The following is a 22,115-nucleotide window of genomic DNA, read 5'->3' as shown; positions in this document are numbered from 1 at the left end:
ATTCTTGTGTCTGCCAGTCATATTACATTGATTAAAGCACAGTAAATCTGCTGTTCCCATTCTTGAGTTCCATCCGTCATGGCCATGTTGTGACAGCTCAGTTCAAAGAATCAACTTTGCTAATTAACTTCCCTTTCTCTTTTCTGATTTATTTTCCAGGAAAAAAAGCACTGCCAGCTGATGGATAAACTGACAGGACTGATATTAGAGTTAAGGAATGCCAGTGCATCACAGCCCTCAAAAAAGAGAGAGAGAAATCCAAATACATGTCCCACATCAACATGCACACAAAGAAATGCACCAGGAAGGTGGGATTTGAAAGATGGCTAATGGCAACAGGTAGACACATTAAGTTAGTTATCCCCCAATAATGATATAAAAGATCTTGAAGATTTTTATTTAAGTATTGTCCTCTATTGGAAGGCTAACAAGGATGATGGGCTCCCATCTCGTCCCAGGATTATTATCAATTGGTACCAATTGCAGCAATCTCCTTTACTGACTGTGTTATTGTAATCTTTCAATTCTTATGAGATTTGTAAACATGTTGTGGTTACCCTTCCTTAGAATTTCTTATTGCAAAGTGGGGAAAAAGAACCCTATCCATTCTGTACACATCCCAATTCATGTTCCTCCTGATGTATTATTTCTCTTTCTCCTGCCTTTTTCTCAGTCACTGATTCTCCATATTCTTCTCCATTGTCCTCTAAGTGACAAAAAAGGAATGAAAAAAGTTGATTATCCCTGCTCAGGCCCCAACTAGGATTAAGTCTAATAAGAGTTAATCCAATTTCCATTTTTCAGTACTTTAAAAGCAATTATAAACATTTCCCTATTATCACAAGGAAGCTCCCATATCCAGAGTCACAGAGCCAACATACTGGAGGGTGCAGGAGAAGAGGGGGGAAAAAAAATTCTGTTCCTTTTGCAATATAAAGGGGGTGGGGGGAGGGTGTCACAGTCATGAAACACTGTCGTTCCTAGCCCAATGCAAAGGGGATGTGGGCCAGAGTGCTCTCCTAGTGCAAGGGAGGGGAGGGGAGGAAGAAAGGAAGAAAGGAAGAAAGGAAGAAAGGAAGAAAGGAAGAAAGGAAGAAAGGAAGAAAGGAAGAAAGGAAGAAAGGAAGAAAGGAAGAAAGGAAGAAAGGAAGAAAGGAAGAAAGGAAGAAAGGAAGAAAGGAAGAACACTGCAAACAGAGAAGGATTTTTTGCCAGCAGAAATTCATAGGTCTTAAACTGTAGCTATATAGCTTTATCAACTTAATTTTTGGAGGTATTACTATAGAGATGCCATATTTTGCTAATTTTGCAAATATTTATGTGCACATATCTGTTAAACTGGATTGGTACGAGGTCCACAGATCTGTTTCCATGCCCAAGTGCTTGCAGGTCCTAAATTAAAAGAAAGGTCTTCCAGGAAAGAATTCATCCTATATATAAATCAAGGTGCAGGTTTCAAAGTTTTGAAAGATAGAAAAGAGAAGAAATAACTAGGTTGACATTTATATATCTACTTCACCCTAGCCAGGCTATTAGAAGATTAGCACTTTCCTTAAATTCCTTTTAAGAATTAAGATCAAACCGCTGCCTGTCTTTTCCACTTTGGTCTGGTGATTTCAAAATCCCCTTATCTCCATTCTGAACCTTAGACTTCTTTGCTTCTTTCACTCTTTACCCCTCTCATGGCAGATGATTTACCTGCAGGATTCAAGCCTTCATCTTAGCTTAGATCTGATTTTAAAGCTTGTCTCCATAATAAGAAGCCTACTTCTTGCTTAAGCTTCAATTAAATAAAATACTAAATCATCATATAATCACAATTGAAGAGCACGTGTCTTTAAAGAGTGTATAAATATGGTATGCGACACTAATAACGCTATAGATGGCAGTTCTGAAAAGGACCCAAAGACGTAGCTGACTCCAGTTGGAGTTGCTACTGGAACAGCCCAAGGCAGACTAGAGTGCCTTGCCCAGGGTAAAAGAAAATATATGAAAAAGATTTTAATGGAACCAAACTTTGTGACTCCAACTCCAAGGTCAATCAGCTATCAAACTGCTTTTTCCTTTTTTCCTCCTTACAGACTGCAAGGATATTTTAAACAGTTACAACAGTAGACAAAATTGTCCTTATGAAGACAAAAAAGGTCCTTTAAAAAGACCCCAAAACCCCAAACCAATAGCACTCCCATGATGATGGGTATTCTAGTGCCTTCTTTCTGAATGAGTCCACAGGGCCTCTAATTCACTCTGCAACCCCCGAAGCTGTCAGCATATTCACTTCCACTCATGTTTTTTTCAGATTTTTTTTGTTTATACCGTCTTCATTGGTACGTTGCCATTAACAAAGGCAAAATATTTTCCTCTTTAAAGGGCCCAAACCCTTCTGTTGAAGATAAAAACATGACTGATGGAAAAAAACCTCCACATTTCCACACCAAAATTAAAGTGGAAGAAACAATGCATTTCATAACATGCAAAATGTTACTCTATTCCATTCTCTCCGTTAAGAATTCTAGCGTACTTCAGCTTTATAACACAAAGATCTAAAACAGGGAAGTTATTCTTTTCTGTAAGGTAAATAAACAGATGTTCCTATAACATTACAGATTCTATTATCAAGATCCCTTAATCAAGTTTTTACTATATATGACATGACACAAAACTCTTCTTAGTCTCTTATGAAAAAAAGGTCAATAGCATTCTGCACCAAATCATAACTTCACGGGGTTTTTTAAAACAGTTACACATAGGACTTACCAACATTTTACTCCATTGTTTTTAAACCCACTATATACAGTGAAATTCTGTATTACACCCCAATTTTTAACTATTTTTGTGTTTATTAGGAAAAAGAATTCCACAGAATTTCTATAAAGATCAGACCACAGAGCAGGGATGGCAAGTTATGGCACACAAACTACTCATGGCTTGTAAGAAACGGACGTGCAGGTCCAATGCTGATGCTGTGCCACAAGACTGGCAGCATTTTGTGTTGGCACACAGATTTCTACATAATTTTAATCCCCAGGTACAAGCCACACAACAGGCAAACCATCGTGGCTTTTGAACCACATGCAGATCTTAGGAGGAGTTAGTAGGACTGAGGTTGACTCCTCATGGATGCAAAATGGCTTAAAGAATTTCATTTTCCCCAGCAAAGGTTACCCCGGACTATTTTGCTAGGACAGTTTTGTACTTCCACTCCACTTCCACTCAGTACAAACCATGCCTGTCACTGGAACAGGACAGCAGACTTGGTGCAGGTACAGGGAATTGCAAGTCCCACAAAAATGACTGTCCATTGCCTTCACTGACAAAGTTCAAGTCAGCGATGATATAGTTACAGAAATGCTGCACTTGCCTCTTTTAGAGGTCAGGAATAAAGGTGATGGATGACTGCTCACCAACATGTCTGCAGAAAACTCTTCCAGCTTGAGCAGCTGGAACAAAAACGTCAGTGCCAACCTAATGACATAACTGTAAAGCCACAGGCATCAGCCAGAACACCTTTCTTTGAGGTCTCACAGCAGGTAGCAAAGGAATGGATTTTTAATTTTTTTTTTTTTTTTTTTAAATAGCAGATTGTTTAGTCTATATTGAACCAGAAACATTTTACCTGCTGCTGCCAACTGCCTCTGGGAACACTGCTGTGTCAGATGTTCCCTTTAGCCTCTGCTTCACTCTGAGCTTTTAACTTTTTGATGACTCTTAAGGAGGGAGAAAGAATTAGCGCATGATACAGGCATATGAAAGTGGCCATTGTGAAAGGGAAACAGGATTTTTATTGCTCTCTCCCTTACAAATGCTAGGGGGAGCAGGGAGAGAGGAATGCTGCTGTAAAAAGAGACAGTTAAAAAAAAAAAGAAGTCTCTGAAGAATCTAGGTACTTATCCAGGGAGTGTCTCCTCTGGTGCCAGAGGACAGTGATGTCTTTAGAAAGGATCATCCCATCTGCTGTTTCGGAGGCCTGCAGTGGCAGTTGCTGTTAAGCAATCAGTTTGTAATGAATGCACATTCAGAAAAGCAGTACACGTGCAAAACCCTTGGGCAAAATTGCCATTATAATAAATCCACCAGTGGCAGAAGTGTGTATAAAGACAGACATTAAACCTCTCTAAAGTGTCACACACAGACCACACTGGGTATCACTACAGCCACTGGGACTATAGTATAAGATCAAAGCAATTGGCTTTAGATATGACAGAAATTTAATTACTACTTAAGCTCTCAGATATTTCAGGAAGAAAAACAACTTTTTTGAGGAAAAACCACTTTGGGATATTTTTCACATCGAATTTTCAAGTGCTTGTACTACCAAAAGCCTTGCACTGACACTTCGAGATTCCAAAAAGCTGTCTTGACTTGCACTTAAATTTAATGGATAGTACCTTAACAGGTGACATATGATATGGGTAAGGATTCATTTCATCACAAGAATGATGATGCACTTAGGATGGCTGAGAAAGCCAGCCTGCCTTCCACAGCTTCTGTGGCTCCATCACATGGCATCGACTCAACATCTGAGGGGCAGGCATCACAAATCCATTAATACTAATTCCAGCAGTCACATAATTGCGACTGAACAAAGCCACGGCAGCCCTGCCCACTCCAGTGTAATGTGACTCTGCTTTTGCATAGGAAGGGAGTGCCGTGCAAGCTTCTGCAAATGCCATCTGGCTTCTGCATTACGACCACATTAACAGCTCTCATAATTCTCTCCTTGCAACATATATTAATGAATCTAGAAAGCTCAAAGTAGCTTGCAAGCCAGGATCACTCTCATAATGCTGTTTCTCCTGGCAGCAAGCTTCTCAGTTAGGAAGAACAGGATGGGTGTGTGGGGATTCACGAGAGGGAGAGATGAAGCAGGGGAAGGAGGAGAGGAACTTGCTCCAAAAAAAAAAAAAAAGAAAAAGGAAACTTGCTAAATAAGCACAGATTAGAATTTGTGGTTGAAGTTCACCAACTAATGTTAACTTTATTCTCCAGCACCAAAGCATCCTCCTACATCGTGTTACAAATTTCAGCACAGTAGACAACAAAACGACACAGTAAGCTTCAAGCTATAAAATACAGCAGAGATGTGAGACCTGGAAGTTTTGTTTTTGTTGAGAATTGCTACGAACAATTCCTTTGAGAGGAAATAAGACACTGGACTATTCAAAATCACAGGGGAGAGCCCGGAATTTGCAAATGCCAGGGCTTGTATTGTTCAAAAAACGTTAGAAACATTGGTTTCAAAACTTCTGTCTTAACCATGTCACGAAGCACCACAAAGAGTCCAACATGTGTCCTAATCTTTACAGGCACCAGCAGCAACCACAAGAGAAGAGTGAAGCCCAGCTGACAGACTGGGGGCAGGAGAGGAGCAAGTGATCTACACACTGAAGAAATCATGTCACAAATGCTTTTGCTGTTACTATTACTACTTTTGGAAGAAATCATGCTGGTGGCATACTAAACAGTATGTCTCATTAGCTCCAAAGTTTGCTTCTGTAGGGAAATAAAAATACAAGAGTTTTAACAGACCAACAAATCCAAACCAGTTTACAACAGTCTTCTGAGGACCCAGGCTTATTGTGATTTTGAAATTCATCAAAATCATTATACAAACACAAGACTGAGACTTTTTGGCTCATTTAATAATACCCATTATATTACTGTTGTAGTGACCAGCGCTGATTTGTATTTAAAAAACCAAACATATGGAAGTTTAGAGATTTAGGATAGAAAACCAGGTTTTACAATCTGCTCTCCTACTTTGTGACCGCAGTATTTATATTTTTTATCTTAATGTACAGACTCTGGTCTTGCAGGGCACGGGAAGTTTGGATGGAGAAATGTAATTTAAAAAAAAAAAAAAAAGAAAATACAGTATGCAAAGACAAACTAACAATGGGTACGAACATCTGATCCAGGTTTCATTGGAAGTGCTGACAAATTAGATGAAAACAATCTGGTTTTGAACAGCCTCGTGTCTCCCACTAATCAATGCAATCACTGCAGAGCCAAGCCTCTAAGCATTACTGTTACCAAATATCCTGGTAATAGAAAGAGTAACTAGCTAGAATAAAAGAAGAGCAGATGAAACGATGGGAAAGTGGCGCATTCATTGGAATTAATTCTACTTATAAAAGCCATCATGAGATCTTCCAATTTGACTAAGATAACATGCAACTAAATTTAAGAGCAAACTGCCGAGCACTTCCTTTATGTCAATAGCAAAATAAGGTCACAGGGATCCTGGAAAGTCCCCTTATGCTCTTGACTTAGCAAAGTCCAAAAAAAAAAAAAAAAAAAAGATGACCACAGTCAGAGTACATGCTCTAAAACTAATCATGTAGGACCTGAAATGCGGATGGGAAGAAGCAGTATACTTCCATATTTGAGAGGCCACGGGGGTCACATGAGGACCTTAACAGTAACACAGAAAACCTCCTGAGATTAACATCAACCTTTGTTATACTGATGTTAATCAACATAACATATTGCCCTTTTTATTGTGTATTTTTCAAAGGCATAACCTTTTCCAAAGGTGTAAGTATAAAAAACTGTGCTTATCGTACCTTTTCAAATTTTGTCAGCAGCTCACGTAAGCTGAAGTTCAGGCCAATCATCGTTAAGTGTCTCCTGAAGCCTACATGGTACGTCCTCCAAGCCAGGTCTATAGCCTTCAAAAGGTTTCTCTCTTTTTGCACCTATGCTCTCTCAAAACTCTCCGAGATCTCCTGCGCATCCCCCTCTCCTGGGCTGTGTTCCCCCTGGGGCAGTTCACGCAGCACCATTGTTGCAGCCTCCCTGTCCCCGCTCCTTCCCACAGGCTGGGCATCTGGTGGTGAGCCGCTGATGCCGGGCGATGCTCCTTGCAGGGTTAGCCTGGCCCCATGGCGCTGTGGGGATCTCCTTGTCTCCACGCCTGGCCCGGACTGCCTCCAGCTCACCTTGGCAATGGCCTGCAGGCTCCAAGTGCTTCTTGCAGACCTCAAGCTCAACGTTTGGTCTCAATTACCCCGAGCAAGTATACTCTGCTGTTGTGTGGTAGTTGCAGAGGGTGGGGACGAGGAGCAAGTCCTTCCGCGTTGCTCCATTCAAGGGGAAAAAAAATACAAAGAAAAAAAAAGAAGAAGAAAAAAAAGTCTCCAGAGCAACTTCTGTTTATAGGAACCACCAAAAGCCAGCTTTTCAGAGAAGTTGAAATGCGATGAGGCACACTTCAGCCTAGGAAACACAGCAGTGTGACCGGACAGGAGGCGACCTCTCCTCTCCCTGCCTTCCTCGCAGCTGGCCACCAGCGGGCTGGTGTTGCTATGGCAGTAACCAAGCCACCTCCAGCCCTCTTCCCACTTCACTTTGCCCAGGGGATACCGCACCGCCAAACAGGCAAGGCCCACAAAAAGAAATCTAAAAAGTCATTTCCTTTGTTTAGGCACAAAAAAAATAATCTCCAGCAAAGGATCCTGCTTCAACCTCTGAAGCCTTTGCTAGGGATCTTCTCCTTTGGTCCTGTCTGCCCTGACAGCCGGGCGGTAATCTATCGCCGGCATTTGTTTATTATTGTAATCAGCATCCTCCCTTCCAGCAGCCCTGGTGCTGCTCTGACGCCAAGCACACTCCCCCTTCCTGGAGGCCTCCCTGCTGGAAAACCACTGCCATCCCTAAGGCTGCAGAAACCCAGGACCAAAACCTCTTACTCGCCCTTCTTTCCTTCCTCCTGAAAGGAAAGGCAGCTATTTAGTCCCTGAACAGGTTTTGTAGCTGTAAAAGCAACCAGTGCTCCACAAAGCCTACAGGCACCCGCTGCCGCTCATGAGGGCAGACTCGGCGCAGGCAGATTGTTTTCACATGAGCCTTTGCTCACTCGCCCGCCCACGGGAAACCCGACACTCCAAGGGTGGCTACTAGGAAATCACTTCAAACCATTCCCACTGGAAACCCTGTGTGCATGTGAAGGCCTATTTAAACTACTATTAATGCTTTCCGTACAACCACACATTACTCAACCGCCAAAAAGAGCTTCAGTAATAGTTGCCAGCAAGTCAGAAAATGTGTAATTAAAACCAAACCATCAATCCATCAACTGCAAAGCCCATTACAAATGTTTTTCCTATGACCATGTTGGGTATCACATGCTGCTTTTACTTTCTTTTTATTTCACCCAACTACGAAGTACCAATAAAGTCACCAACGACAAAACTGTCTCTAAATTAATTCTCACCTAGTGTATTATACTGATACACCCACTATGAGTCAGGATTTTAAGAAAAAACTCTGGAGGGAAAAAAAAATACTGGCAGTAGCAGGATTTTTGCTTATTTTATATGTGCTTTGCTGCCTGCACATATGTTTTTTGTGGGCATATTACACAAACTGCAGAAGTGCTTGCAAAATAAACTGAGAAAAGTTTTCCAAACAAAGGCAGCAGAACTAGACCAGCTTTACTGCACAACTGGGTAAGCACAAACTGTCTGAATTTATTCTGCTTCTTATAGAAGCAAAAAGCCCAATTATTAATGCAACAGTATCTAAAGTCATGTTCACATACTGTTCTTTTTTAAATTAACCACTTACAGAAGGAAAAAAACCCACACAGAGTAAGAAAGCAGAATCATCCTGCAAGAGATTTAACTAGAATCTCCATTTAAGAATCTCTCTTCTCCTGAAAGACAAAGTGTGGATCCTGATTCCCATACACACTAAGGCTTCTTTCTACTGCTCTTGCAGGGAAAAAAAAAACAACAAACAACCCTTGCAAACCAGGAAGAAAACAGCATTTAAATCCACTTTAGAAGTGCTAGTGCACATAAAATGAAAATGGGTGTCAGGCTGGATTATAATGAGACTTCGTAACTCCAGGACTGTATCTAAATATACACATTAATTTTATAATTATTCTCAGGTTTCATACTTAGATAACCTGCATCCCAATTTTTTGTTGTCATCAAAAAATCATACATTCTAGATCTTTCAATACTATTAGATGCAAATGTAAATGCTTTCTGAGGTGGATAGGTACCATTTTGCAGAATTCTACAAAAGGTAATCAAATATATATACACACACAAAGTTGGAGCAATGCTTCCAATAAAAAAGCTTTGAAAATTGTACTGAATAACAGCCTTTTCCGTGTCCCTTTCTCATGAAAGCACATTGCAGTATTTAAGAAATTCTGCATTTGTAGAAGAAAAATAAAATACGGTAACTGAAATAAGCTCTATGTTGACATACATTTATTGTAGCCTGTACATGTAAAGACAGTAGTTCTGTAGACATGCCAATGTTGGATCATACGTGCACTTCCACAACGCTCTTGTAGATACTAAGATCCACACAAGGGAATTTAAGACACAGGAAAGCAATGTACTGCTGATGGATTCAAGGCACTGGCTGCAGAGGATCATGTGCAGTGGAACTTCTCGTTACCTTTTGGTATTAGAGCAATTTGGTGCATTTACTGACATAGAATCATAGAATCATCCAGTTTGGAAGGGACCTTTCAGATCATCAAGTCCAACTATCAACCTAACACTGTGACATGTCTTAAATAACAACATAAAACCGCTAAAAATAATATAGCGAGGTAACAGCACTTTATAGCCGTTGGTAAGGTTACTAATGGCAGCGTGCAAAATGCAAGGACCATCAACAGAAAAGCATTTTCATCAATGGCAGAAAAAGGAAGGTCAGCACAGCAGCCTCTGACACACAACTACGATCGCATTTGCCAGCAACTGTTTTTAGGAGTGGGTTCTGAACCGCACGCCCTGCAAATCCAGGCTTAAGAGCCTCATCATTTAGCAAGACACTTAATGCAGGGATTATAAAACTTATGTCAGAATTGTGCATCTAAAAAACTTAGTACTGTAAAGAATCAATTAAAAAACCACCACTTTTAATCAAGTATAAATCCAGAAGTAACTGAATGTTAGGCTACTGCAATCAAGTGAACCAGCGGAATCAATGAAAACAAAACTAAGGAAGGAAAAGGGAAAAAAAAAATTATTCCATTGCCCCTGGGAGGAAAAATATCTGATCAACTTGGAGATGATCTTACACATACCTCTAAAGCTCAATTTCAGAAAAGATAAAGTCTTTCAGACTTTGATCTGCAAAACAAATTTAAGTACGTGCAAAGACACTGTGAAGAAATTGCTTCATGCATGAGATGTGCAAAAAACGCAAGAAAACTGTCCTAAGCACAGTTTGACTTTGGAATACAAACTAAAGAAAGGAGAAAAGATTTTTTTTCTAGAAGAAAAATGGAAAAATAAACAGCAGCAAGAATCTTAAGAGTGAATGAACCAGGTTGTTTACACACAGAGCATACATATATCTTACGTGACTCACAACAACAGGCAACAACAAAAAGATAAAAAGAGTAGTGTTCCCTTGTGCGACTCAGATGTAAAAGACGCAGAGGTCAATAGGTGGTTACAGCAAATCAGTACATCCTGGTTTCACTCAAGACAGGCCGCTTCAGGCAGGAACACAAAAAAATTCACTTGTTCAAAAGCACTGTGGTATTTTCTCCTGCCTTGCAAAATACCTGGCGTCAATCTGATCAGACCGGGAGGGAGAGCTGCCCTCTTCCTTCTACAGCAGGTCAGCATTCACAATACAAAGACACAGCTCCAGCAAGGTCGGTCATACACTGAGGGTCACTATCAATTGAACCCAACACCAGGGTTTCACTAAGGAGAGATCTTCCAGCACAGCCTCACTGATAACCTCTGCCAGAAGCCAAATCACTCGAGTGATATAGTACCCCAAAGGACCAAGAATTCATCAAGACAGATGGACAAATCAAGCTCTTATAATAAGGAGAAACAAGTGGCAGGAAAAGACAAAAGTTACAAATATGATTGCCCAAATTACCAGTTAGTTATCTGTTACAGTGGTGATTGCAATGCAGATTATGAATCACATAAAAGGCTTTGCAGAGCTCCTAGAGCTTAGAGCCAAGGCACTGCACTGGTTTGACTTTTTCTTCATTTCTTTCTTTAAGACTAAAGTTTGTCTTGGGAATGTATGGCAACATTTGCCATATTCAATGACAGAGTTCTATATTAGATAAGCACAGATAGACTGTGGCCTTCTTCAGAAAATGGTGTATGAGACAAGAACTTAAATCTCAAGGATAAAATTTGTTAGGATTCCAGACGAGATTATGTAGTCTTGGCAACAGGCACTGTTGCACTGCCATGACATATTAGGAAAGGACTGTGCTTTGGTGGTGTTTTTTTCACCGCTCCTATTTTTCATGGAATGGTTAGAGTTGGAAGGGACCTTAAAGATCATCTAGTTCCAACCCCCCTGCCATGGGCACGGACACCTCCCACTAGACCAGGTTACCCAAAGCCCCATCCAGCCTGGTCTTGTTTGGATAACTCATGGCTTTCAGCTTTATGAATCAAGCGTGATTTTATAATGTTTTGGACCTGAATATAAGTTGTGTGTTTTAATTTCATTGAACTTCCCAGAAGCGCCCAATCCTTAGAGCAGAATATTTCAAATGTACTCAAGAACACAAAAATCCAAAGAAGTATCTCATACTTGGAGTATATCTAAAAGAGATTAGATGTCAAAGGGAAGTATGCAGGGAAGTAGCAGCGTGGCATCCATGTCAGGCATGAAGCCATTAAGAAATTTACTGTACAAGAGACTGAGACTTAAATTCCACTTATGGGACTGGCCAGAACATGAAGGTCTTAATCCTAACTAACTGACAGAATGAGGGAGGCAGCAGGGAGTACGGATGAAATCTGGCTTTCATGCCAGGCAGGAATTTCATGGTAAGGTTATTCCTTCCTAGTTATTACTGGTGAGTAAATCCAGTGTTCCCATTGATTGACACTCTATAAAGAGTTCACTGGGGACACCTCCTTCTAAGACTGTTAGCTGCCTTTCCTCCTGGTTTTCCCTCTTCAGATACAAGATACCAGGACTTGCTTGCGAGTAATCACAATGGAAATCCACAAGCCACGAGGCACCTCGTGGTCTTTCTGTCTTTAATTGCATCTTTAATTCTGCTCTCTTCGCAGAGAAACAAAACAAACAAGTTGTCTTAGATGTACTTATTAACACTTTTATTAAAAAGGGTGAAACTGAAAACAGGGTGATAGTCTAGTGGAGATATAACATGACAGACTGCCAAAGCAGCACACCCAAGGAAAAGATTCTAGAGGCTGCATTAACCCACACCCAGAATAAGCATCCAGTTTCCCAAGTTAAAATTATGGGACTTCCAATATTTCAGCCCAGCTTGAAAATGGAGTTTTCCTTAAGATTTTCTTGATTGTGATGAGAAGTTTTCTAGCTTCTCTAACAGTTTAGTCTGAGAAAAGCGTGATAAAATCCATTAATAATACATGCGACAATTAAATACACATCTTTAAAATCATTTGCTACAAGAAGGAGGCCTTATTTATGTATTTATTACTTGGTAAAGGATACTCATCTCTCCAGATACTAAAACTGACCAACGAAAAGCTGATTAATTTAGTAGATTTTTTGATGAGTACTCAATCCAAATAGTGGAAAGACCGTGAAAATCATATTTTGATTTCAGAATTTATCATAAATAATTGACAGACCATCTTAAATTCTACAGCACTAACTCAGTATCTGTGGATTAAAATCTCATTCAAATAACATATTGAGGTCTCTTCCTACTTTACTTCTAAGCAATGGCATTAGACTCACCTACCTAAAAGGATATAGTGCCATTATGTTTTTGATGCATAATTTATCAATTTGACACACTCCAAGGATAAGTACCCAAGCACAACCTTTTGACTCAGTCTGCCTGTATACTATTTTATGCTCTATTATTTTATACCTTGTCTTCTATTCTCAGTTAACTAAGTGGCCTTATCTTGCAGGAAGGAGAAGTATTACCTGGATCTAGTTGGTTTTGGTTTTTTGAGGGTTTTGTTGGTTTTTTTTTTTGAAAGCCAGTGGGAATTGGACTCCCCATCCAATAAAAACTCTAATCTCAGCCATAAAAATTTGCTTCAGCTGTAAGCTTTTCAGCCACGAATTTTTAATTCTATATCTAAATACTGGGCAGGCATTTGCTATATAAAAACAACTGCATTTTGAATTTCTAGCATAACTGTTAGCAAGATGATCTTCTGTATTTAAAGTGTATAAAGTATGTAATTTGTATTATTTGAAGTATTTTTTTGTCTATGAAGTCAGAATTTTCATAACATTTATAAGGAAATGTGCTTTTATATGAACTTTAACATGCCATGATGGAACAGCCATAAGAAAATTACTCTTGTGGATATAGCAAATGGACATCTACTAAATAGTTCTATCAAAGCACAGGAGGTCAATCTCCTAATCTGGCAAGAAATACCAAGGTATACCATTTTAATTTGCCAAAAAGGTGGAGGTTTTGTTTTCAAAGTTCACAAAAAAAAAAAAGCTCAATGACCCTGGAGTATAGGGATGTGCTATCATTTGATTTAAATCTTTTCATGCTGTGCATACTGCATCAAAGCATCAGCCCACAATGCCTCACCAACCAAACTGAACTATACTTTTTGCTTTGAGTGGATAAAGAAAAGTAGGATGTGATAGAGGGCCTTCTTTAAAAGCCGTATGACGGATACCATAGGACAACCTCGTCTTCATCTAAATTCACTTTCAAACCATGGAATTAAATCCTAAAAACTCACCATAAGATTAAGGTTTAAATGCTGTAGCTCAGAAAGAGTATTCATTCTTTTCATTAACTGTGTAGTGATCCTTTGAGACAACTCTGTAGTTATGTAATTTAAACAAATAAATTATATTCCTTTTTAACACATCTAGTGTGTAATGATAGCACTGAAGATGCCAAGTACACCTAATTATTGCTTAGCAACGCCTTAAGGGAGAACAGTAGCAATACAAAGTTTCAGAGAGTAACCCTCTAAAATGTGGTTGTGGCTTTTCTGAAGTGAGGTGCATCGTGTCAGCTGCGTAAAGCATGTAAGAATGGGAGAACGTACACAAAGACTGGAGAAAAAGGACAAGAGTGCAGAGAATTGAATTTCCACAACTCCTGCATGCAAGTCACATGGTGCTGTAGGTGCTGGTGAAAGCCCTCCTCTGTTCATAGCAAAAACTTCTAAATAGTGTATGAAAGGGTAAGAAAACACCTTTCTCCCATGCACAGCACAAGTAATGGAGAAGATTTACCATCTTTTGAAAGCTACAGGAAATTCTTTTCGCTGCTCAGCCGCCTGTCCCTCAGTATCTGGCAGGTGTTATCATTCCCAAGTTTATAATTGCTTCCAGGCACCCGTGCTCCACACCACAGCATACTATTTCCCTACACCTACAACAGTTCTGCTAGAGGAAAGGCACAATTGAGCCCAGTATGCCCATGCTTGCTATTTTTCTCCTTTTTGAGCTTTATCCTATCAAGCATATTTGGCACATCTTTTCCTTGGAGTAAGCTCCGAGTGACTGCTCTGGCAGGTGATACCCATCATCCCTACTCTGTTCTGGAAAGAATTTGGACACAGTAATAAGTTTGCATAGCTATCAAAGATTACAGAGAAATACAGTTCCAAAACTAAGGAGACAGAATTGAAATCTCAAGCATTTTCAGCCAACTAACTTGACTGTATTCCATTTAGTTTTCTAGCACATATCTATGTCTCCATTACCTTTTTGATCTACATTGTGTCCATTATACAGCTAAATGAATGCTCTCAATCATATTTATCTCAGAAGAATCCTTCTTCGGTATTAAGCCCTATGAAGCGGAAGCAACTGATCTGGTTATTACCAAATTCAGTAAATGCTTCACTGACAAGGAAAATAACTAAGGTAAATTCCATTAATCAAGTTGCCGCCAAGCGATTAGTTGCCACAAAACTAATGGGAAAAAAAAAGCTGGTTTGTAACAACAAAACTACCTCATGCCTGCGCTGCAAACCACTGCTGAAGTTACATCTGACACTACAAATACAGTGCACACAGCAGCAACATTTGGCTCTAGAGACACAACAGACAAAATCACTATAGCACTTAAAATACTCTGTAAGAATTAAAGAGACTGTTCAAGAAATACACATTGTACAATTTCTAGGAAATGCACATTTGATTTTTGGTCACAAAAAACAGATATCTCCTCAAAAACATGAAGGTGATCTTATAGCCTAAATACCCTCATATCAAATACACTTATACTTTATAACTGCAAAACATGTTCTGGTTCATTTGGTATCTCTTGATTTTTTACTCATCATCTTCCCCAGTGACAGAATCTGAAAAGCAAGGTAGAAAGATAAGGGAATAGAAGACAATCTTAATAATAATCGATGTTAGTAAAGAATTAGAAGATTCATGAAAAGGATACGCTTATTAGCTTTAAAGTAAATAGTCATAAATATGTCATGTAGGGTCAACTGATGACAACCACTGAATGCATCCTGATATATGTTGTTTGGCAGCACAAACAGATTTTAAAAGTGTCAGGTAATGCAAGCTATGCTTAATTTTAATTTTTTTTAAACATAACTAACATGCAAATAAACATGACTTAATTCTTGTGTGTTCAAAGGCTATCAAGCAGAATGTCAACTATTCTGTGTAGAAGAAGAAGAAGGAAAATTAGGGACTCAAGGGTTCATTAGGTTTTCTGTTCCTGAGCTTTTAAAATTTTTCTTATTTAGCTTCTCAGCTTTAGGTAATACCTCATTTCTTTACCTGTGTCTCCACTGAACACAAAGAGGTTTGGGGTTTTTTTTTAATTTTTTTTAAACCAAAGAAGTTAAGTTACATAAGTACTTAAAAAAAAGCAGTGTTACAGCTAATGTAAAAAGACTTAAAAATCTAAGTTCCAATCAAGGACTGCAAATGCTCAATGCTGTTAAGAGATGAAATTATTCTATTTTGTAGCTGATATAGAAATGGGAAGCATCATTCTCATGTTCATTGCTTAGAAATCAAACACATGTAAGGAACATAGAGAGATCTCCACATACAGGCGTGATACTTCTGCTATTCATATCTTTTTATACGCACATGTAATCAGGAATGAATTAATCCTGCTTTAATCAGTGAGGCAAAAAATGAAAAGACTGTAATGCAACACCTCAGGTTGAAGAATAAAAGTAAAGTCCGAATTGCACAGATTCTGTTAAAAATGTCTTTGTTTCTGACTGAAAATAAGCTTCCAAGGCAGTTATAAAGTACTACAGAAAGCAGACACAAGCCTCATCCAAAGACCTTAAAATTTAAGAACAGTAAATAAAAGACTTCACCTTTCAGGAGGCATCAAGGGAACAGTCACTGTATGTTTTCTTGTTGATGGATTTTAAATCTTATCCCCACATTAAATCTTCCAACAACCATTATCTAAGGGCTTCCAAGGGAATACCGTATGCTCTTAAGCAACAGGACGGTTGAGAGCAGTCTTTCCTGTCATGCTGCTGATCATTCTGGCATCTCCCACAGCAGGAACTGTTCATTGCAGTGCCTGACTGGCCTATCATCTTTGTTTCAGACCAGATGTTTTGCTTTCCACTCCCCCCTTTTGTTTTGGGGGGTTTTTTTGGTTGTTTTTTTTTTTTTTTTTAATTGTTTAATAATTCAGTCTCTGAAAATGATTCCCAGCATTTACCAAAGTGAGAAATGAATGTAAAGTCTCAGTAAGAAGCACCTGTTCAGATGCACCTTCCAAAACCATCCATCATACAGCTCCTATCCAGTTTCTTTTAAGGTTGCTATACGTCATTGCTAGTAGCAAATTCGTGTTTGCTTATCTAAGTGTCAAACTAGCAAAAAAAATGCTTTTTTAGTTACTTTTTGTTAATTTGTTTTTACCTTTCAGTATACTGTGCAGCCATGTGTTTATAACCATGCTTTCTATTTGATAATTTATTCCAGTAACCACAATCAGTTTACCAGACCCATCTTCTGGCTAAAGGTTACTCAGTACAAAACCCAGAAAAGCAGATGGATGCCAAAGATGAAGTCTGTGACATCTGTAGACTTCATCTTTGGCATGTGTAGCACTTCTGAAATCAGCCCTGCCACCACTCAAATATGAAAAAAAAAAAAAAAAAAAATTCAAGCCTCCCCTAGGTGTGTTTCTAGGATCAGCTGTGTTACAAGAATCCCAAACCTGTTGTGGGATGGAGGAGGAGAACGGAAACGAATATTCTCAATACCTTCTCAAACTCAACAAGCTGTTGCAACTAATTAATGTTTCAAAGGATACGTCCACAAAATGCTTAAAAACTGGAGCAAATCTGTTTATTCAGGAGAAGAGAGAGGGAACAGAGGGAACGGGAAAGCCTTAATCATTCTCTTTTATACGCTCAAAACCAAGAGCAAAGGCCAAACCGGGCTGTGCCTACCATCTCTGCCAGCCCCAAGGCCAGCCTTCTGCAAAAGGTCAATGCATGCAAGGAATGCTGCTCCCTTGCTTTCAGGTGGCACTGTCACCCCTTAGTCTGAGGTGAGACAAGCCCAGGAAAAGAGGTGCTCGGGGGAACGGACATCCATGCAAGAAGGGAGGCTGCCGAGGGCTGTTAGCACGCTCACTCAGAGGGACTTGGAACTTGCTGCTGTTTTTTCTTAGTGCAAGCACGCTTTTCTTTTGAAATATCCCATCTGACTAAAGTTATTAAGCGCTGAACCAAATTTCCTCACAGAAGGTTTATTATCCTCCTGCATGCTGTGCCATTTTGTCAACTAAGAGGCTCACATAGAGATCTTATCAGTGGTCTGTTGACAAAAGTAAAGAGCATTTACAATTGAAATTATGATAATATAATCTTTACTCTTGAAATAAAATGTAAGCTGCATTATCCATAACTGGAGCTTTAGCTCTGGCTTGAACAAGAAGCTTATTTAAATACAATATGCCTAAGGCTTCTCTAGCCCCATTTTATTACTAGTTACTTTACAAGAAACAAATAGGTTTTCCAAATTTATTCAGGCAGAGCTTTCATTGTTTAATGTTGGTCAGAAGCTCCATTTCCACTGAATTATTGTATGCTTTTATTCTCATTTAACTCTCATTTAAAGTCAAGGACTCCACCCACTTTTCAGAGGCGCCTGTGCTGGAGGAAGGAAGCTGAAGATTTGCACATAAAAGCGTAGAATGAAGGTTAGAGTCAGCTTCACAAGGACACAGGGTCACCTTACAGTATTTGCAACTCAACCCATATTGGATTTCATTCAGGTAGTGACTTCTGGAAGGTAGTTTTGTTTTTTGGAGTGTCACAAGAAATTGGCTGGCACTGAAAAATTTTGTCCAGCATACAGGAAAATTTGAGGAAAAGAGAATCTTAAAAAATCCACTGATTTAACATTCATTCATATTGTGTTTTTTAAAAAGCTGGGATTCTGAAAACTTAGAGAAAGATTAGTACTTATTAAGTATTCAGATAAAAGCTGTTTAACTGCAGATATGAGTAAGAAAAAAAATATACTTGACAGTCATGCTGCTGAAGAACAAATATACTGGTCCATTATACATGCGCTAAGGTTTGATCCATGTAGAATCAAATCCTGTTGGCCTTTCTGCATGTTTAAAGTCTTGATGAGGGGACAAGGGGGAGAGGAAGCACACAGAACCACACAGAACAAACAAACAAAAAAAACCCACAAAAGCAATTATCATTAAGTTGTGGGGGTGGGGGAATCCACTGCATATTCATCTCTGCATGGAATAAATAAGTACTAAAACAAACTTTCTACAGAAGACCAACGGAGAAGAGCAAGAGTGAGCACACCAGTAAGGCATGGCAGGTGGCATCCATGGGGAGTACACACATTACAAACACACTGCTCCAAACAGCTGTGAAGGGCAGAGGCACTTGCCCCTTGCATTTCCCTCACCTGAGGTATGCATTTGGATGAACACTGGGAACTGAATTGTCCGGAGTAATACGTAGCCCCAGAACAGGTCTCTTCTGGAGCTACAGTTTCCACTTGAGAAGTTTGGACCCAATCAGCCATTCAGTGATAAGGTGAAAAACGTTCAACATGGCAAAAGGTAACTCACTGTAAAATGTGCAAAATGAAAGAATGCCAGGAAGGAGAAAATGCAAAAACCTGAAGCCTATTCAGCCGAAGAAAAGCCCTGTGTCTTTGACATATTTCGTAGAATGAAGCTATAATAATTTCAGGGCACAAAGAATGAGGCAAGCGTGCAAGCTGCATTTCTCTCTAAATCCCTTCTTCAAGGCATCTTGCTTGTTCTGCAATCACCTGTAAAAATGCACTCTGTTAATGGAAGCAACTTCTCCAAATATTAAGCTATTACTACTGTTCTCTGGTTACTTTAAGAAAAACAGCAGCAAAAAAACCAAATTGCCAGTATGCTTACTAATGCAAAGTGAAAATTATGACTTTTCACACTTAGCCATTGTTTCCTTGAAAAGCAAGCAAGGGGTATTGAGACTTACTAGCCTTGAATAGGTTCTTCAGGTTGCTAGCGATTCCCATAGGTGCTAACTGTCATCACAGACCAACTCCAAACTGCTCTCTGACACTCCTCAATAACTACCAAGGAATAAACACTATCCACATGTTTGTGCACACATGGTTTTTCTCCCGTCCATGCTTCTCACCCATACATAAAAAGAGGTTACACAAAAAGCAAACAGATTTGTAAAAGAGCATATTTATTAAAAACAACCTTGGATCATCTGTCAAGGGTGTTGAGTACTTGAAGCTCCCCTTGAGACTGTGGACCTTAAAGGCGTTAAGCATCCCAGCAAAGCCTAGTGTTTATAAAACTAAAGCTAAAGCAAACACAAATGAAAGCTCGCCCGCAAGGAAATGAAACCCATCAAAGAGTGATATTCTATAGATCAAAAAAGTCACTGTAAATGAGAAATGTTTCTTTTTATTGTGTCAGACACTTCCAAAAAAAAAGAAGCCTTCACTGTTATTACCTAACACCTGCTAAAGGAATCTTTCCCCTGTAATGGGGTGTGCATTTTCCTCCGGTACTCAATAAAAGCCACAGTCTGGCTCTAGCCATCACAGTTTAACGAACAGATGAATTTGAAACTGAATGAAGTTCTGAGCTAATATTGGGGTCCTACTGAAATTATGCCAATATGGGGTGGTTCAAGCCCTGCTACATAGAAAAAATAACTAGCAGCACCACGGTCAGTCGTTTTTAAATATAACTAACTTGAAACAGTACGTAGGCCACACCATCAGACATGCTCACAAACACTCTTTTGTTCAGAGCTACGGTATATGCTGACAGAATTAGTGAATTGCAGTATTTCTGTATAACATTCACCAAACAAAATATAAACCAGCTTCCTCAGGAATGGAACTGGAATGGAATATTTCAGTTGAAAGGGACCTACAATGATCATGTAGTCGAACTGCTATATACGTGTTTCAAAATACCTTTAAGGTAGACCTTTTATCTATAAAGCTTAACATGTACAGCAGACTTCTACAGACTAGTAGGAAAAAAGATCGATGATGAAAACACGAAGAACACTCATTTTTTAGAAAGGGGATTAAGGGGAGGACAACAACATTAAAACGTTCAACTTTAAAACCCATAAACTTGCACACAGACAGAGCTATCTTACAGAGAACCAGAAAATAACAGACATCATTAACGAATATTAAATTTTTAAAGTTTGTTTTCTTGGTATGACTGTTTTCTTTCGTGTCCTCGACAGACAGAGGAGAGCAGCGTTAGCAATTTTAGTCTAAGGTCTTCAGGGAAAGAGGCTCTGCCCTACTTTGACAATAGCAGTTGCTGAGGCAAATTAGGTCTCTGACAGGGATAAAATGAAGTTCCACTGTTAGCACAAAAGAGCTCCCATTGATTTTGGCCTCTTTCAGGTGATGTAAATAATCAAGTAACCATAAATTTGACAAGGAATAATTGCTGCCTTGTCTATTACACAGTGTACTCAAAAAGGCATTTAAAATCACCTTGAGCAGAGGGAAAAGGAGAAAGGAAAGCCGAGCTCGGACAGTTCTTCTCCTTCATCAAGCTCGATTCTACAATGTCACCTGCAACCACACAATCATCTTTCAGTGAAAGGGGAAAAAAGTTTGGTGGCCTAAGCAGTAGGTTTGAAATTCCATGCTCTGACAGGGTCAATGGGCTCTTAATTCTGCCAAAAAAGGAATTTATGAAATTTCATTTAATCTTCAGACAAGCTCATTTGAAGCAAAGGTGATCTGCACGCAGCGGACCCGGTGATGCGTGGCTCCCGATAAATTTCTCTCAAGTTAAACTTCCACATGGCTTCCCTGAGCCCTGATGGGAGTTCAGCTCGTGTTCTTGCAGCCTTTATTAGTGACACAAGACTGAGTTTTCTTTAACCTCTTGTCCTGTATGCACAGGACTTTTCCCACCAGTCACGTCTATTTCATCTGGACTGCCAGTACTCTGGTTACATTAAAGCAATGCAACAGGACTCTTCTTTATCGAGACATGGTTACTATATGCTAAGGCAGCAAACACCTTTACCTCAAGTGACATACCACAGGCACCCCCCCAAGATCAAAAGTACCAGCTACTAAACTTGAGCTAAAATCCATGCCTGAGGGTTGTAGCTACTAAATACATCTTCTCTGGACAGAAGACAACACTACCACCACTTAGAAATTATTTGGGCTTCAGAACATGCAGATTATCTCTTGCCTGGCTATGAAGTTTTTCCAGCTTCTGGGAAGTTGATGAAGTGGCCTTGCACAAAATGTGGGTGTTACCTTCCTAATTCATGCAAACACGCATCAGGAAAGCATACCCCAAATAAAGGGAGTCCAACAATTACCTGTGTTATTTCGAGCACTGGCAGGCTTCCAGACACCTTTTCTTCAACTAAATCTGATATCTCAAGTTTTGTACATTGATGAACTAGTCTTTAAACTTACATATAATAGAGTTTAAAACAGTTTCTGCAGAAGAGATGGAAATTAACACTTGCATTTCCCACATCTGAGTCTAAGCAAGAGGATTCTTAGCAAACCTACAGAAGTCAGTCTCCCCTAAAGGGGCGACATTCATTAAAGAAATAAAAAAAAAACCAGGGGGGGTGTAGAGATTTTTAAGTAGCTGGTTTGGTGATCTCAATGAAAGTTCGTAACTTTTTTTTTCCCCCTCATTAAGTATA

General features: G+C 39.4%; 1 protein-coding gene across 7 annotated transcripts in view; it reads right to left on the bottom strand.

Moving 5' to 3' along the window:
* UTRN (utrophin) overlaps window positions 1-22,115 on the bottom strand; it is a 391,112-nt gene that overhangs the window by 137,844 nt on the left and 231,153 nt on the right. For 2 of the 7 annotated variants that reach the window (XM_063329236.1, XM_063329237.1), the window contains exon 1: window positions 6,567-6,632. The exons of the other annotated variants lie outside the window; for them this stretch is intronic. In XM_063329236.1, the coding sequence (XP_063185306.1) occupies window positions 6,567-6,617 (51 nt within the window). In that variant the 5' untranslated portion in view covers window positions 6,618-6,632. Of the gene's footprint in view, window positions 1-6,566; window positions 6,633-22,115 lie in introns of those variants that run through there. 7 annotated transcript variants of the gene reach the window in all.

This window comes from Chroicocephalus ridibundus, chromosome 3, assembly GCF_963924245.1.
Source record: "Chroicocephalus ridibundus chromosome 3, bChrRid1.1, whole genome shotgun sequence".
Classification (NCBI taxonomy): domain Eukaryota; kingdom Metazoa; phylum Chordata; class Aves; order Charadriiformes; family Laridae; genus Chroicocephalus; species Chroicocephalus ridibundus.
Note: the sequence above shows the minus strand (reverse complement) of the source record. Positions and strands in the feature narration are given on the sequence as shown.